A 17610-nucleotide genomic window follows, 5' to 3' on the forward strand; every position below is an offset into this window, starting at 1 on the left:
CCCACCTTAAATTCCTCCATATACCTGTCTGGTAGTCTCTTAAACTTCACTAGTGTATCTGCCTCCACCACTGACTCAGGCAGTGCATTCCACGCACCAACCACTCTCTGAGTGAAAAACCTTCCTCTAATATCCTCCTTGAACTTCCCTCCCCTTACGTTAAAGCCATGTCCTCTTGTACTGAGCAGTGGTGCCCTGGGGAAGAGGCGCTGGCTGTCCACTCTGTCTATCCCTCTTAATATCTTGTATACCTCTATCATGTCTCCTCTCATCCTCCTTTCCAAAGAGTAAAGCCCAAGCTCCCTTAATCTCTGATCAGAATGCATACACTCTAAACCAGGCAGCATCCTGGTAAATCTCCTCTGTATCCTTTCCAATGCTTCCACATCCTTCCTATACTGAGGCGACCAGAACTGGACACAGTACTCCAAGTGTGGCCTAACCAGAGCTTTATAGAGCTTGTGGTTGAGCTCTCTAGATCAGTTACTCTGGACTGGGCCTTGTGCAATGAACTGGAAATGATTAGAGAGTTTAAGGTAAAGGAGGGCCAAGGGATCATAACATGATAGAACACACCCAGTAATTAGAGAAGGAGAAGCTAAAGTAAGATGTAGCAGTATTACAGTGGAGTAACGGGAATTACAGAGCGGTGAGAGAGGAGCTGGCCAAAATTGATTGGAAGGGAACTCCAGCAGAGATGACAGCAGAGCAGCAATGGCTGGAAATTTTGGGAGCAGTTCAGAAGGCTCAAGATAGATACATCCCAAAGAAGAAGAAGTATTCTAAAGACGGGATGGTACAACCATCGGCTGACAAGAGAATTCAAAGCCAACATAAAAGCCAAAGAGAGGGCAATAAAACAAAAAATAGTGGGTAGTCAGAGGATTGGGAAGCTTTTAAAAACCACCAGAAGGCAACTACAAAGTCATAGAGAAGGAAAAGGTGGAATACGAAAGTAAGCCAGCTAATAATATTCAAGAGAATATTTCCGGAGAAACGTAAAGTGTCAAAGAGAGGTGAGTGGATACCGACTGCTGGTAAACGATGTTGGAGGGGTAGTAATGGGGGTAAGGAAATGGCGGAAGAACTGAATAAATATTTTGCATCAACGTCCACTGCAGAAGACACCAGCAGTCTGCTGGAAGTTTAAGAGTGTCAGGGGGCAGAAGGCTGTGAAGTTGCTATTACTGGGGAGAAGGTGCTTGGGAAGCTGAAAAGTCTGGAGGCAGATAAGTCACCTGAACCAGATGGACTGCGTTCTGAAAGAGGTGGCTGAAGAGATTGTAGAAGCACAAATTTTGAAGATGCAAAGAGACTACAGCAGGACTTAGACAACACATACAAGATGCTGGAGGAATTCAACAGGCCAGGCAGCATCTATGGAAAAGAGTAAACAGTCAACTTTTTTGGCTACCTAGATTTCCAGCATCTGCAGATTTTCTCTTGTTTGTGAAAGGACATGGACAGATTAGGAGAATGGGCAAAGAAATGGTGGGTGGAATACAGCGTCGGGAAATGTATGGTCATGCACTTTAGCAGAAGAAATGAAAGGGTTGACTATTTCCTGAAGAGAAAATATAAAAAACTGAGGCACAAAGGGGTTTGGGAGTTCTTGTGCAGGATTTCCGAAAGGCTAATTTGCAAGTTGAGTCAGTGGTGAGGAAGGCAAATACGATGCTAGCATTCGTTTTGAGAAGACTGGAATATAAAAGCAAAGGTGTAATGTTGAGGCTTTATAAGGCACTGGTGCAGCCTCACTCGGAGTATCGTGAGCAGGTTTGGGCGCCTTATCTTAGAAAGGACGTGCTGACATCGGAGAGGGTGCAAAGGAGGTAAATGATGTTGGGAGATTGCTGGGCCCTTGACCAGTATCTTTGTGTCTGTTCTAGGCACAGTGAAGTCCTGGAGGACTGGTGAGTGGCTAACGTTGTAGCTCTATTTAAAAAGGGAACAAGGGAAAATCCTGGGACTATAGACTGGTGTATGTCATGACAGTTGTATGGAAATTGCTGGAGAAAGTTCTTAGGCATAGGATATATGAGCATTTGGAAACCCATGGCCTAATTATGGAGAGCCAGAATGGCTTTGTGTGTGGCAGGTCATACCTTGATTGAGGTTTTTGACAAGGTGACGAGAGATTGATGAGGGTAGGGCAGTGAATGTTGTCTACATGAATTTTAGTAAGGTGTTTGACGAAGTCTCTCAGCAGGCTCATCTGGAAGATTAACCATGGGGTCCATGGTGAATTGGCTGTTTCAGTTCAGAACTGGCTTGCGCAGAGAAGACAGAGGGTGGTGGTTGAAGGGTCTTATTCGAGCTGGAGGTCTGTGATTAGTGGACATCCACAGGGATCTGTGCTGGGACCTCTGCTGCTTGTGATGTATATAACCTGGATGAAGATGTAGATGGGTGGGTTAGTAAGTGTGCGAATGATACCAAGATTGGTAGAGTTGTGGATAGAGTAGAAGACTGGCAAAGAATACAGCACAATATTGCAGAGAAGGACTGAGAAATAGCAGGGCAAATGCAAGTAGACGGTACACTGTTAAAGACAAGATCCTCAACAGTGTGGCTGAGCAGAGAGAACTTGGGATCTAAGTTCATAAATCCTTGAAAGTGGCTACGCAGGTCGATAGAGTGGTTATGAAAGCTTATGGAATGCTTGTTTCTATTAGTTGGGGCATTGAGTTCAAAAGTGAAAGAGGTTACATTGCAACTTTGTCAAACTCTTGTTAGGCCAGAACTGGAGTATTTTACACAGTTCTGGCCGCTCTACTATAGGAAGGATGTTGAGGCTTTGGAGAGATTTACCAGAATGCTACCTGTTTTAGAGAGCATCTGCTATCACCAGAGGCTGGATAAACCTGGGTTGTTTACTCTGGAATGGCAGAGGGCGAGGGGAGATCTGATAGAGGTTGACATGATCATGAGAGGCAAAGACAGAGTAGACAGGGACATCTTTCTCCGGGGGTCGAAATGTTTAATACCAGAGGGCGCGCGTTGAAGGTGAGATGAGTAAGTTTTCTTACTGACAGAGTGGTGGGTGCTTGGAATGCGTTGTAGACGGAAACACGCCAGTTGCGGAGGCTTTTAAGAGACATTTTGATAGACACATCAATATGAGAAAGCCGGGGGGGGGGGGGGGCATGGACATTGTGTAGGTAGGAAGGATTATTTGCGGGCGGAGGTTTGGCTTACTTTTCAACTCTACCCGTCTCTGCTTTCTGTACAGTTCTTGTTCCGGAGGGAGTGGCCAGATTTGGGTTCGGCTCCCTTCCTGATCGAGTTATGGCGTCGCGGCGCGGGTGCGGCACCGTTGAAGGAGGGGGTAACCGGTTACATTCGCGCTGTTGAACAGGTACTGGTGACGGAGAAGACCCAGATCGAACTACCCGGGATTAGCCGAGCCCTGCGGAGCCGACCAGACCGACACCAGAGGTCCGGTTCAGCTGGATATCGGCTCCGAATGTGCGCCGCAAAGTGAAAGTAAACGGCGGCAGCCTGTAGATTTGTGAGGCCTTCGACTGTCATTCGGTGAGTCTCCGACGGGTTTCTGTTTGCGGCCCGGACAGAGCGGCCGGCGAAAGGCCACTCCTCTCTATCCCGCCCCGGACTTGGGACCGGGACCGGGACCGGGACCGGTCCGGGATTCGGGCAGCGCGAATCCAGCTCAGATCCAGACTCCGGCCCGGCTGGTCCGGGCTCTTCGGTACAACCTCGGGGTGGGGTGATTGGTTCTTCTCAGACCCAGCCCAACCTGTCCCTCGAAGTTTTCCCTCGTCCCGATCCCCGAAATTCCTTAAAGGTTAACCTGAAATTTGAAGTTCAAGTTTACACATGAAATAACCGAACGAGACGGCGTCTCCGGGTCCAAGGTGCAGAAGCACAGAACCAGCGGCCACACACGGCACATACAGCACGTTTAAAATAGCGACAACATACAGTTACACAAAAATAAAACATTTATATAATTATATGTGTGAGTGTGTATGTGCGTGTATATGTGTCTGTATATCTGTGTATATGTCTGTGTGTGTCTCTGTGTGTGTATGTATGTGTCATTGTGTGTGTGTATGTCTGTATATGTGCGTGTGTGTCAGTGTGTATGAGTGTGTCTGCAAATGTGCGTGTGTCTGTGACGAAGGAACCCATACGAACCCTCATAGAGGAATCAGAAGTGGAGAGAGTGAGCAGCGTCAGGTTCCTGGGTGTCAAGATCTCTGAGGATCTAACCTGGTCCTAACATATCGATGTAGTTACGAAGACGGCAAGACAGCGGCTATACTTAAATATTAGGAGTTTGAAGACATTTGGGATGTCAACCAATACACTCAAAAACTTGTATAGTTGTACCGTGGAGAGCATTCTGACAGGCTGCATCACTGTCTGGTATGGAGGGGCTATTGTACAGGACCGAAAGAAGCTCCAGAAGGTTGTAAATCAGTCAGCTCCATCCTGGGCACTAGCCTACAAAGTACCCAGGACATCTTCAGGGAGCTGTGTCTCAGAAAGGCAGTGTCCATTATTAAGGACCTCCAGCACACAGGGCATGTCCTTTTCTCACTGTTACCTTCAGGTAGGAGGTACAGAAGCCTGAAGGCGCACACTCAGCGATTCAGGAACAGCTTCTTCCCCTCTGCCATCCGATTTCTGAATGGACATTGAATCTTTGGACACTACCTCACTTTTTAAAAAAATATACAGTGATTCTGTTTTTGCACATTTGAAAAACCTATTCAATGTATGTAATTGATTTACTTGCTTATCATTATTTTTTAAATTTTATTTTTTTTGCTCTCTGCTAGATTATGTATTGCATTGAACAGCTGTTGCTAAGTTAACAAATTTCATGTCCCATGCCAGTGATGATAAACCTGATTCTGGTCCTGGCTTTTATGCTGTGGTACCGCTTCCCGGATGGTAGCAGCTGGAACGGTTTGTGGTTGGGGTGACTCGAGTCCCCATTGATCCTTTGGGCCCTTTGTATGTACCTGTTTCTGTAAATGTCTTGAATAGTGGGAAGTTCGCATCTACAGATGTGCTGGGCTGTCCGCACCACTCTCTGCAGAGTCCTGCGATTGAGGGAGGTACAGCTCCCATACCAGGCAGTGATGCAGCCAGTCAGGATGCTCTCCATTGTGCCCCTGTAGACAGTTCTTAGAATTTGGGGGCCCACACCAACCTTCTTCAACCGTCTGAGGTGAAAGAGACACTGTTGTGCTTTCTCGGTGATCCTCGGTGATCTGTATGCTGTATTGTAAGCTGTTCACCCTCTCAACCCCAGATCCATTGATGTCCATAGGGGTTAGCCCGTCTCCATCCCTCCTGTAACCCACGGCCAGCTCCTTTGTTTTTGTGACATTGAGGGAGAGGTTGTTTTCTGACCTCTGTGTCAGGGTGATGACTTCTGTCTAGGCTGCCTCGTTATTGTTTGAGATGAGGCCAATCAGTGCAGTGTTGTCAGCAAATTTAATTAGCAGATTGGAGCGGTGGGTGGTGACACATTCATGGGTATACAGAGAGTAAAGGAGGGGGCTCAGGACACTGTCCTGAGAAGGCAGGAGAATAGGGTTGAGAGGAGTAATAGATCAGCCATGATTTATTATCATTGAGCTGAATGGCCTAGTTCTTCTTCTATGTCTTATGATCTTAATGGGCTATGGGAAGGATCGAGGAGCAATTCTGGGAAAGGGGATTTCACTGTGTGAAGTCAGCATGGAGTCATGTCCAAGGGCCTACTGTTCGGTCTGCAATGAGTGTGTCAATAATTGTATTAACTTTCCTTTCCCAGAACGGCATTCAGACGTTCCGTGAGTGATGGAGGCCTGGCCACTATTTCTGATGCTCCTCGCAATTAATTCTACTCCAGCGGGTGAGAAACCCTCCTCCCTCCGCCCCCTCCGTTCCCCCTTTTCCCTCCTCACTTTCTTTCCCAGTTGGCCTTCTTCCCTCTGCTCTCAATCCCACTACCCCCCCCCCACCCCCGTTGGCTTGCTTGTTCCCTCATACTCCTCTCAGTTGTACTCGACCTGTTCACATTCACATTCGTCCATCTACATTGAAACCTACAGTGAAATGTGTCATGTTTGCTAACACCCAACACAGTTCTGAGTATCCCAGGTGTCACCTCACATTTCGGCCCCAACACAGCATCCCCACCGTGTTCAGCTGAACCACATGAGCCTCTGGGCCAAGGACATCCTCCCACCCACACACAGACAGTCCCCCAACCCCAGGACAGGCCACCTCTGGGCCACGGACACCCTCCCAATCCCTCAAACCCACAGACAGTCCCCAATCCCAGGACAGGCCACCTCCGGGCCAGGGACACCCTCCCAATCCCTCAAACCCACGGACAGTCCCCAATCCCAGGACAGGCCACCTCCGAGCCAGGGACACCCTCCCAATCCCGCAAACCCACAGACAGTCCCCAATCCCAGGACAGGCCACCTCTGGGCCAGGGACACCCTCCCAATCCCGCAAACCCATGGACAGTCCCCCAATCCCAGGACAGGCCAGCTCTGGGCCAGGGACACCCTCCCAATCCCGCAAACCCACAGACAGTCCCCAATCCCAGGACAGGCCACCTCCAGGCCAGGGACACCCTCCCAATCCCTCAAACCCACGGACAGTCCCCCAATCCCAGGACAGGCCACCTCTGGGCCAGGGACACCCTCCCAATCCCGCAAACCCATGGACAGTCCCCCAATCCCAGGACAGGCCAGCTCTGGGCCAGGGACACCCTCCCAATCCCTCAAACCCACGGACAGTCCCCCAATCCCAGGACAGGCCAGCTCTGGGCCAGGGACACCCTCCCAATCCCTCAAACCCACGGACAGTCCCCCAATCCCAGGACAGGCCACCTCCGTGCCAGGGACACCCTCCCAATCCCGCAAACCCACGGACAGTCCCCAATCCCAGGACAGGCCACCTCTGGGCCAGGGACACCATCCCAATCCCTCAAACCCACGGACAGTCCCCAATCCCAGGACAGGCCACCTCCGGGCCAGGGACACCCTCCCAATCCCGCAAACCCACGGACAGTCCCCAATCCCAGGACAGGCCACCTCCGGGCCAGGGACACCCTCCCAATCCCGCAAACCCACGGACAGTCCCCAATCCCAGGACAGGCCACCTCCGGGCCAGGGACACCCTCCCAATCCCGCAAACCCACGGACAGTCCCCAATCCCAGGACAGGCCACCTCCGGGCCAGGGACACCCTCCCAATCCCGCAAACCCACGGACAGTCCCCAATCCCAGGACAGGCCACCTCCGGGCCAGGGACACCCTCCCAATCCCGCAAACCCACGGACAGTCCCCAATCCCAGGACAGGCCACCTCCGGGCCAGGGACACCATCCCAATCCCGCAAACCCACGGACAGTCCCCAATCCCAGGACAGGCCAGCTCTGGGCCAGGGACACCCTCCCAATCCCTCAAACCCACAGACAGTCCCCAATCCCAGGACAGGCCAGCTCTGGGCCAGGGACACCCTCCCAATCCCTCAAACCCACGGACAGTCCCCAATCCCAGGACAGGCCACCTCCGTGCCAGGGACACCATCCCAATCCCGCAAACCCACGGACAGTCCCCAATCCCAGGACAGGCCAGCTCTGGGCCAGGGACACCCTCCCAATCCCTCAAACCCACGGACAGTCCCCAATCCCAGGACAGGCCACCTCCGTGCCAGGGACACCATCCCAATCCCGCAAACCCACGGACAGTCCCCAATCCCAGGACAGGCCAGCTCTGGGCCAGGGACACCCTCCCAATCCCTCAAACCCACAGACAGTCCCCAATCCCAGGACAGGCCAGCTCTGGGCCAGGGACACCCTCCCAATCCCTCAAACCCACGGACAGTCCCCAATCCCAGGACAGGCCAGCTCTGGGCCAGGGACACCCTCCCAATCCCTCAAACCCACGGACAGTCCCTAACCCCAAGACAGGCCACCTCTGGGCCAGGGACACCCTCCCAATCCCTCAAACCCACGGACAGTCCCCAATCCCAGGACAGGCCAGCTCTGGGCCAGGGACACCCTCCCAATCCCTCAAACCCACGGACAGTCCCCAATCCCAGGACAGGCCACCTCCGGGCCAGGGACACCCTCCCAATCCCGCAAACCCACGGACAGTCCCCAATCCCAGGACAGGCCACCTCCGGGCCAGGGACACCATCCCAATCCCAGGACAGGCCAGCTCTGGGCCAGGGACACCCTCCCAATCCCTCAAACCCACAAACAATCCCCAATCCCAGGACAGGCCAGCTCTGGGCCAGGGACACCCTCCCAATCCCTCAAACCCACGGACAGTCCCCAATCCCAGGACAGGCCACCTCCGGGCCAGGGACACCCTCCCAATCCCGCAAACCCACGGACAGTCCCCAATCCCAGGACAGGCCAGCTCTGGGCCAGGGACACCCTCCCAATCCCTCAAACCCACAGACAGTCCCCAATCCCAGGACAGGCCAACTCTGGGCCAGGGACACCCTCCCAATCCCTCAAACCCACGGACAGTCCCCAATCCCAGGACAGGCCAGCTCTGGGCCAGGGACACCCTCCCAATCCCTCAAACCCACGGACAGTCCCCAACCCCAAGACAGGCCACCTCTGGGCCAGGGACACCCTCCCAATCCCTCAAACCCACGGACAGTCCCCAATCCCAGGACAGGCCACCTCTGGGCCAGGGACACCCTCCCAATCCCTCAAACCCACGGACAGTCCCCAATCCCAAGACAGGCCACCTCTGGGCCAGGGACACCCTCCCAATCCCTCAAACCCACGGACAGTCCCCAACCCCAGGACAGGCCACCTCCGGGCCAGGGACACCCTCCCAATCCCTCAAACCCACGGACAGTCCCCAATCCCAGGACAGGCCACCTCTGGGCCAGGGACACCCTCCCAATCCCTCAAACCCACGGACAGTCCCCCAATCCCAGAACAGGCCACCTCCGGGCCAGGGACACCCTCCCAATCCCGCAAACCCACGGACAGTCCCCAATCCCAGGACAGGCCACCTCTGGGCCAGGGACACCCTCCCAATCCCTCAAACCCACGGACAGTCCCCAACCCCAGGACAGGCCACCTCCAGGCCAGGGACACCCTCCCAATCCCTCAAACCCACGGACAGTCCCCAACCCCAGGACAGGCCACCTCCTGGCCAAGGTCACCCTCCCACCCACTTCCAACTCATCCCGACCTGCCGAGCTTTGGAATTCAACGTTGCGTTTTCTCAAGCTGTCTATCTGACTTTTCCTCTCTCCTCCATGTTTGTCCAGGTGCAGCAGATGAATTTGTGGTCACGGCTCCAGCTAAGCCCATCCTGGCTATCGTCGGGAGGGACGCGGTGCTGGACTGCCAGCTCGTGCCAGGCAAATTCCTGCCAGACATGGAGTTGCGTTGGATCAATGTGGACCTGTCCTACACATCACCCGTTCACATGTACAAGGGGGGCATGGATGAATTAGCTGTGCAGGCTTTGGCCTACCAGGGCAGGACCCAGCTGTTCCACGACCTGATCGACAGGGGCAACCTTTCCCTCAAGCTGATGAACGTCCAGGTGTCTGACCAGGGGCAGTACAAGTGTTTTGTGGCGACCAAGGTTAGCCAGAATGAGATCAAGATGAGCTTGAGCGTAGCAGGTGGGTGTTCAGGCCTTGTCTCTCCAGCAGCTGTCCCTGCACTTGTGGCTGTGTAACAGACGTGGGTTGAGAAGGATTTTTCAATGTCATTTCCAGTACACAAGTGTAAAGGAGGACGAAATAATTGTCACTGCTCATCCGATGCAGCACAAACAAAAACACAATAAGGCAAAGAATGCGATAAAACTCACACAATAAATAGAAATACTTAATTTCATGGGAGTGGGACAAACAGTCCATGAGCAGGCTGGGTGGGCTCCTTCGTGGTGATACTGGCCTTTCTAGGTATAAATGTCCTTGATGGTGGGTAGTCTGGTTCTGGTGAGGCGTTGGGCAGTTTTGACAGCCTGTTGTAGAGCCTCCCTGTGCAGTTTCCATACCAAACAGTGACGCAGCTCGTCAGGATGCTCTCTACTGCGCAGCTACAGAGAGACGTGAGTAGTCCAGCTCTCTTCAGCCTCCTCAGAAAGTAGACGATAAGACATAGGAGCAGAGTTAGATTACTTGGCCCATCGAGCCTGTTCTGACATTCCATCATCACCCCCCTCAACCCCGTTTGCCTGCCCTCTCCCTGCAACCCAGAAACCATTAATCTCGGCCTTAAGTATACCCAATGACTTTGCCTCCACAACCGTTTGTGTCAATGAGTTCCACAGATTCACCACCCTCTGGCTAAAAGGAATTTTCCCTCATCTTTGTTCTAAATGGACGTCTCTCAAATCTGAGGCTGTGTCCTCTGGTCCGAGACTCCCCTATAGGAAGCATCCTCTCCACAGCCACTCTATCTGGGCCTTTCAGTATTCAATAGGTTTCGATGAGAACCTCGTCATTCTTCTAAACTCCAGCGAGTACAGGCCCAGAGACAATCAAACGCTCGTCACATGTTAACCCTTTCATTCCTGGGATCATTCTCGTGAACCTCCTCAGGACTCTCTCCAGTGCCAGCTCATCTTTGATAAGGGGCCCAAAACTGCTCATAATCCTCCAAGTGCAGGCCTCACCGGTGCCTTATAAAGCCTCAGCATTACATCCTTGCTTTCATATTCTGATCCTCTGGAAGTGAAAGGTAATGTTGCATTTGTGTCCCTTAACCACTGACTCAGTCTGTAAGTTAGCCTTTAGGGAATTCTACATGAGGACTCCTCAGTCCCTTTGCACCTCTGGTTTTTGAATTTTCTCCCCATCTGTGCCCTTATTCTTTCAGCCAAAGGTCATGGCCGTACACTTCCCTGCGCCACTGATCTGCCACTACTTTACCCATTCCCTCAATCTGTCCAAGTGCCTTTGCAGACACCCTGCTTCCTCAACACTACCGGCCCATCCACCTGTCTTCATATTGTCCACAAACTTCACCCCAAAGCCATCAATTCCTTCATCAAAATAATTTTCGTACAGCGCCCACCCCTGTGGAGCACCACTGGTCACCAGCAGCCGACCAGAAAAAGCCGCCTTCATTCCCACTCTGCCCCCCGCCAGTCACTCACTTCTCTTCCATGCGCCGATCTTTCCTGTAATACTGTTTTGTTTAGGCAGCCTCATGTGCGGCTTCTGACAGGCCAAATAAGCAACATCCACTCACTGTCTGCCTCAGAGCTTAAACTGATTTGTCAGGCAAGATTCCCCTTGAGGAGACCATGCTGACTATGGCCTGTTTTATCACGTGCCTCCCTGAGACCTCATCCTTAGCAATCGACTCCAGCATCTTCCCAGCCAGAGATCAGACTAACCGACCTATAATTTCCTTTCTTCTGCCTCTCTCTTCATAAAGAGTGGAGTGACATTTGCAATTTTCCCGTCCTCAGGAACAATTCCAGAACCCAGTGATACTTGAAAGCTCATTGCTAACTCCCCCACCGTCTTTTCAGCTACTCTTTCAGAACCCTGGGGTGTAGTCCATCTTGTCCCAGGTCCTTCTACCTTCAGACCTTTCAGCTTTCTAAGCACCTTCTCCTTTGTGATAGCAACAACACCCACTTTTATCTCCTGACAGTCACATTTCTGACACTCTGCTACAGTGAGGACTGGCGCAAATTAGTTTGTCCGACATTGTTTTGTCCCCCCATTACTTCCTCTTCTGCGTCATTTTCCAGCGGTCTGATATACACTCTCATCTCTTTTTTACTCTTTATATGGTTCAAAAACATCCTCATTTACATTAATGGATAGCTTCCCTTCATATTTCATCTTTATTCTATGGATATTTTCATTACCTGCTGCTTTTTAGAAGCCTCCCAATCCTTTAACTTCCTATTAATTTGTCTTATATTATTTGCCCTCTCTTTTGCTTGTATGCTGTCTTTGACTTCCCTTGTCAATCGCGGTTTCACATCCTCCTTTTAGAATACTTGTTAATCTGTGGGATGCGTCTATCTTGTGCCTTCCGAGTTGCCCCAGAAATTTCCAACAGTGCTATTCTGCTGTCATCTGATAGTGTCCCCTTCCAATCAACTGGCAGCTCCTCTCGTGCCTTTGTTATTCCTTTTACTCCACGGTAATACATCTGACCTTAGCTTCTGCTCAAATTTCAGGGTGAATTCGATCACTGCCTCCTTAGGGTTTCTTAATCATGAGGTTCCTATTCAAATCTGGGTCATCACACAACACCCAGTCCAGAATTGCTGTTCTCTCAATGGGCTCAACTTTACCATAGACGCTGCCTGGCCTGCTGAGTTCCTCCAGCATTTTGTGTGCGTTGCCTGGATTTCCAGCGTCTGCAGATCTTCTCCTGTCTTGTTTGTGATTGGGCTCAATCGCGAGCTGCACTGAAAAGCCATCTCACAGGCATTCCACAAACTCCCTCACTGGGGATCCAACACCAACCGGATTTTCCCAATCTACCTGCATATTGATTATCGCAGCTTTGCCCTTCTCTATCTCCTGTTGTAATTTATAGCTCGTAACTGGCTTATGTTTGCAGCTACGCATATAACTCCCATCAGCATTTTTTAATCCTTGCAGTTCCTCAAACTCTACCCACAAATCTACATCTTTTGATCTGATGTCACCTCATTCTCAAGCTTTGATTTCTTTTTTTACCAACGGAGCCACGCCACCCCCTCTGCAACCTGCCTGTCCTTTTGATTGGTCAGGGCATGAAGGGAATCGAGGGGAAAGCAGGAGATTGGGACCGAGAGGAAAAATGGTTCTGCCATGGTGAAATGGCAGTGCAGATTCGTTGGGCCAATTGGCCTAATTCTGCTCGTACATCTTGTGTTAAGGTCCCAACTGCGATTTACTTTCAGCCATGTCGCTGATGCCCACAAGGTCATACCTACCAATCTCTAACTGTGCCTCAAGATCACCTACCATATTCCTTCTCATGCTTGAGTTGAAGTAGAACGCCCCCAGTCCTGTAGTCATCACCCTTTTGACTTTGGCCACCTGTTACACCTTAATACAGCCCCCTCACTCCAGTTCCTATCCCCCAGGCAAACTTGTTTAAAAGAAAGTAGAGGCGTTGGTGAACTTCCTTGATTGTGTAGGATGTGTTCTGGGACCATGAGAGATGTGCACTCCCAGGAGTTTGAAGCTGCTGTGCTGCCGATGTAAAGGACGGGTTGTATGGAGAGTTTGGACGCCACCTGGCTGCTACCCCAACACTAAAGTCTGCGGATCAGGGCAGTCGAGTGGGAACCGTGGTACACTGGCTGAGAGTCTGGCTTATATGTATTGTGTGGTTTTTATTATTTTCATGTCCGTGTGTGTTTTTGTGCTGCCTCAGATCATTTCCTTCTCCTTTATTGTGTACTGGGAATGACATTAAACAGTCCTGGATCTTGAATCTTTCCAGAATCGTTTCAAAATGATGGCCACTCATTGTGGTACGTATGGAGTGGAGCGTGGTCCTGGTGTGAGTGCTACGTAACCTCTTCCCTGATGGGAGAGGGACAAACGGTTCATGAGCAGAGTGCATGGGATCCTTCATGATATTACTAACACCTTTCTGTAGATATTCTCGTGGTGGTGGGTCGGCTGGCGCTGGTGAAGTTTTGACTACCCATGCTTGAGCCTCTCTGTCTGCCACAGTGCAGTTTCCATACCGTGCAGTGACGCAGTTTGTTAGGATGCTCTGCAGTGTGTAGAATGACATGAGTTTAGATGTTCCCTTCAGCCTCCTCAGAAAGTAGAGGCGTTGAATAGAGGCCCCTTTAAGGACCACCAGGCAATTGTCATCTGCACCATTACTGACATTATTAACTCTGGGGTTTTCCCATTCACTGCCACAAACCTCATAATTCCCTCACCCCACACCTCCTGTTTCTCCCTCCTACCCAAGATCCACTAACCTGCCTGCCAGGTAGACCCATTGTCTCTGCTTGTTCCACTGAACTTGTATCTGCACACCTTGAATCGGTTTTATCTCCCCGGTTCAGTCCCTTCTTACCTACGCCCACACTTCACACGTTCTGAATCTTTTCAATAACTTCAAGTTCCCTGGCTCTGATCGTCTCATTTTCACCATGGACATTCGGTCCCCAAACACCTCCATCCCCCCATGGCCTTAAAGCTCTTTGCTTCTCTCTCTATAACAGACTGAATCTGTTCCCCTCCACCACCACTCCTCCATCCAGTGGAACTTGCCCTTGCCCTCTATAATTTCCCCTTCGGCTCCTCTCACTTCCTCCAAACCAAAGCTGTAGCCATGGGCACTCGCATGGGTCCCGGCAATTCCTGCCTGTTTGTCGGCTACGTGGAGCAGTCTGCATTCCAAGCCCACACGGGTGTCACCCCACCACTTTCCCCACGCTACGACGACTGCGTTGGTGCTGCTTCCTGCACCCATGCAGAGCTCATCGGCTTCATCCACTTTGCCTCTGACTTCTACTCTGCCCTCAAACTTCCCTGGTCCATTTCTGACACCTTCCTTGATCTCTGTCTCTATCTCCAGAGACAGCTTAGCTACTGATACCTTTTACAAACTCACTGATTCTCACAAGTACCTGGACTGTACTTCTTCCCACCCTGTTACTTTTAAAAATGCCACCTGCTTTTCTCGGTTCCTCCGTCTTTGCCGCATCTGCTCTCAGGGTGAGGTTTTCCATGCCAGAACTAATGAGTTGTCCTCTTCCATCAAAATCTCCTTCCTCAGTGCTGCCCTCACCTGCATCTCACCCATTTCGCGCATGTCTGCCCTCACTCCATCCTTCCGCCACCCCCCCCCCAGGGATGGGGTTCCTCTTGTCTCACCTTCCACCCCTCCACATAATTCTCCGTAACTTCCACCAGCAGGATTCCATCTACAGCACCTTACAGGCCCTTCAGCCCACAATGCTGTGCAACCACGTAACCCACTCTAGAAATTGCTAGAATTTCCCTGCCGCGTAGCCCTATATTTCTCTGAGCTCCACGCACCTATCTAGGAGTTCCTTAAAAGACCCTATTGTATCCGCCTCTAGCACTGTCACTGGCAGAGGATTCCACACACCCACCACTCTGTGTGTGGAAAAACTCACCTTCCAAGCACCTTAAAACTACGTCCCCTCGTGTGAGCCATTTCAGCCCTGGGAAAAAGCCTCTGGCTATCCACACGATCAATGCATCTCCTCATCTTGTACACCTCTGCCAGGTCACCTCTCATCCTCCATCACTCCAAGGAGAAAAGGCCGAGTTCTCTAAACCATTCTGTCTTCAAAATTGACCTCCCCAGTGATTGGGTATGGCCACAAGGCAGTGAAGGTTTGAGATCAGAGATTACCTTCCAGATGAGCTACCAACTGTGGCTGACGAGCCCCATCTGTCCGAAACGACTGGTTTTAAGGAGACAGTAACCCGCCTTTTCCCCTTCTCCCGCCGGTAGAAACGGTTCCACCGGGTAGGTCAGTAGGTAAGCTGTATGTGAAGGCCAGGAGCTGAACTTGATTGTCGGAGATGCACAGCATTGGGAGTGTTTACTAGGTAGTGGGAGCTTGTCACCTCCCCCAGCAATGACAACGTTAAAGGGGCCCAAGTCTTTTATCATCTTGTGTATGTCTATCAAGTTGAACACGCTGTCCTCTCTAATGCAACCAGAGCTGAAAACAACATCACCTGCTGTGTTAAAGACCCCGTGTTACTGCATTACCCTAAACCTCGATCCCGCCCAATGCCTCCAGGGAAGCCTGCTCAATGTAGATTGAAGCTGCACGTGTCCGGTTCCGGTCACCTCATTGTTAGCCTTAGAGAGGGTGCAGAGGAGATTCACCAGGACGCTGCCTGGATTAGAGAGGGTACAGAGGAGATTCACCAGGATGCTGCCTGGATTAGAGAGGGTGCAGAGGAGATTTACCAGGGTGCTGCCTGGATTAGAGAGGGTGCAGAGGAGATTCACCAGGATGCTGCCTGGATTAGAGAGGGTGCAGAGGAGATTCACCAGGATGCTGCTTGGATTAGAGAGGGTGCAGAGGAGATTCACCAGGATGCTGCCTGGATTAGAGAGGGTGCAGAGGAGATTTCCCAGGATGCTGCCTGGATTAGAGAGGGTACAGAGGAGATTCACCAGGATGCTGTCTGGATTAGAGAAGGTGCAGAGGAGATTGACCAGGATGCTGCCTGGATTAGAGAGGGTGCAGAGGAGATTTACCAGGACGCTGTCTGGATTAGAGAGGGTGCAGAGGAGATTCACCAGGATGCTGCCTGGATTAGAGAGGGTGCAGAGGAGATTTACCAGGGTGCTGCCTGGATTAGAGAGGGTGCAGAGGAGATTCACCAGGGTGCTGCCTGGATTAGAGAGGGTGCAGAGGAGATTCACCAGGATGCTGCTTGGATTAGAGAGGGTGCAGAGGAGATTCACCAGGATGCTGCCTGGATTAGAGAGGGTGGAGAGGAGATTTACCAGGATGCTGCCTGGATTAGAGAGGGTGCAGAGGAGATTGACCAGGATGCTGCCTGGATTAGAGAGGGTGCAGAGGAGATTTACCAGGATGCTGCCTGGATTAGAGAGGGTGCAGAGGAGATTTCCCAGGATGCTGCCTGGATTAGAGAGGGTGCAGAGGAGATTCACCAGGATGCTGTCTGGATTAGAGAGGGTGCAGAGGCGATTCACCAGGATGCTGCCTGGATTAGAGAGGGTGCAGAGGAGATTCACCAGGGTGCTGCCTGGATTAGAGAGGGTGCAGAGGAGATTTACCAGGATGCTGCCTGGATTAGAGAGGGTGCAGAGGAGATTTACCAGGATGCTGGCTGGGATTGTGAGCATGTCTTATGATGATAGATTGAGTGAGATAGGGCTGTTTTCTTTGGAGCGAAGGAAGATGAGAGGTGGCTTGATAGAGATGTACAAGATGATGAGAGGCACAGATAGAGTCGGCAGCCAGAGACTTTTCCCAGGGCAGCAATGGCTAGTGTGATTGGGGCATAATTTTAAGGAAACATTAGGGTTTTTACTCAGAGTGAGAGATGTGTGGAATGCCCTGCCAAGGGCATTGGTAGAGGCAGATACATTAGGAACATTTGAGACCCTCTTAGATGGATGATAGAAAAATGGAGGGTTTTGTGGGAGGGAATGGTTAGATTTATCTTGGTGTAGGTTAAAAGGTTAGTACAACATTGTGGGCCGAAGGGCCTTTACTGTGCTCTGTTTGAAAGTGCAGAGCAATCCTGCTCTGAGTGAAGGGTGCAGCATTGTCTCCTCCCACGTATAACATTGCTTTTTTTTTACAGCCACTGGGATTCATCCTCAGATTGAGATGCAGGGCTACACCGGAAATGGCATCCGCGTCGGTTGCTCCTCGAAGGGGTGGTTCCCAGAGCCGCAAATCCAGTGGAAAGACGGGAATGGTGCCAATGTGATGGTGACGCCGAAAACCACATTGCAGGCGGATCCCCAGGGCTTGTACAGCATTGAGAGCACCATCGAGGTCTCCCGGGGCAACAGGAACACGTACTCCTGCCAGGTTGTCAACAAGGCTCTGAATGAGTTTGCGCAGGCCAGCATACTGATCTCAGGTTTGTCACTTCTAACAAAGCACACAGAGGATGGGGGAAGAGTTGAATGA

At 51.4% G+C, this 17610-nt stretch overlaps 1 protein-coding gene across 1 annotated transcript in view; it reads left to right on the forward strand.

Moving 5' to 3' along the window:
• Window positions 1–3274: 3274 nt before the first annotated feature.
• The window catches only part of LOC140719309 (butyrophilin subfamily 3 member A3-like), a 52789-nt gene continuing 38453 nt past the window's right edge, over window positions 3275–17610 (forward strand). The window contains exons 1-4 of the mRNA XM_073033852.1: window positions 3275–3534; window positions 5792–5872; window positions 9275–9637; window positions 17276–17560. Of these exons, the coding sequence (XP_072889953.1) occupies window positions 5818–5872; window positions 9275–9637; window positions 17276–17560 (703 nt within the window). The 5' untranslated portion in view covers window positions 3275–3534; window positions 5792–5817. The remainder of the gene's footprint in view (window positions 3535–5791; window positions 5873–9274; window positions 9638–17275; window positions 17561–17610) is intronic.

The sequence above is a fragment of the Hemitrygon akajei genome, chromosome 2 (genome assembly GCF_048418815.1).
Source record: "Hemitrygon akajei chromosome 2, sHemAka1.3, whole genome shotgun sequence".
In the NCBI taxonomy this organism is placed as follows: domain Eukaryota; kingdom Metazoa; phylum Chordata; class Chondrichthyes; order Myliobatiformes; family Dasyatidae; genus Hemitrygon; species Hemitrygon akajei.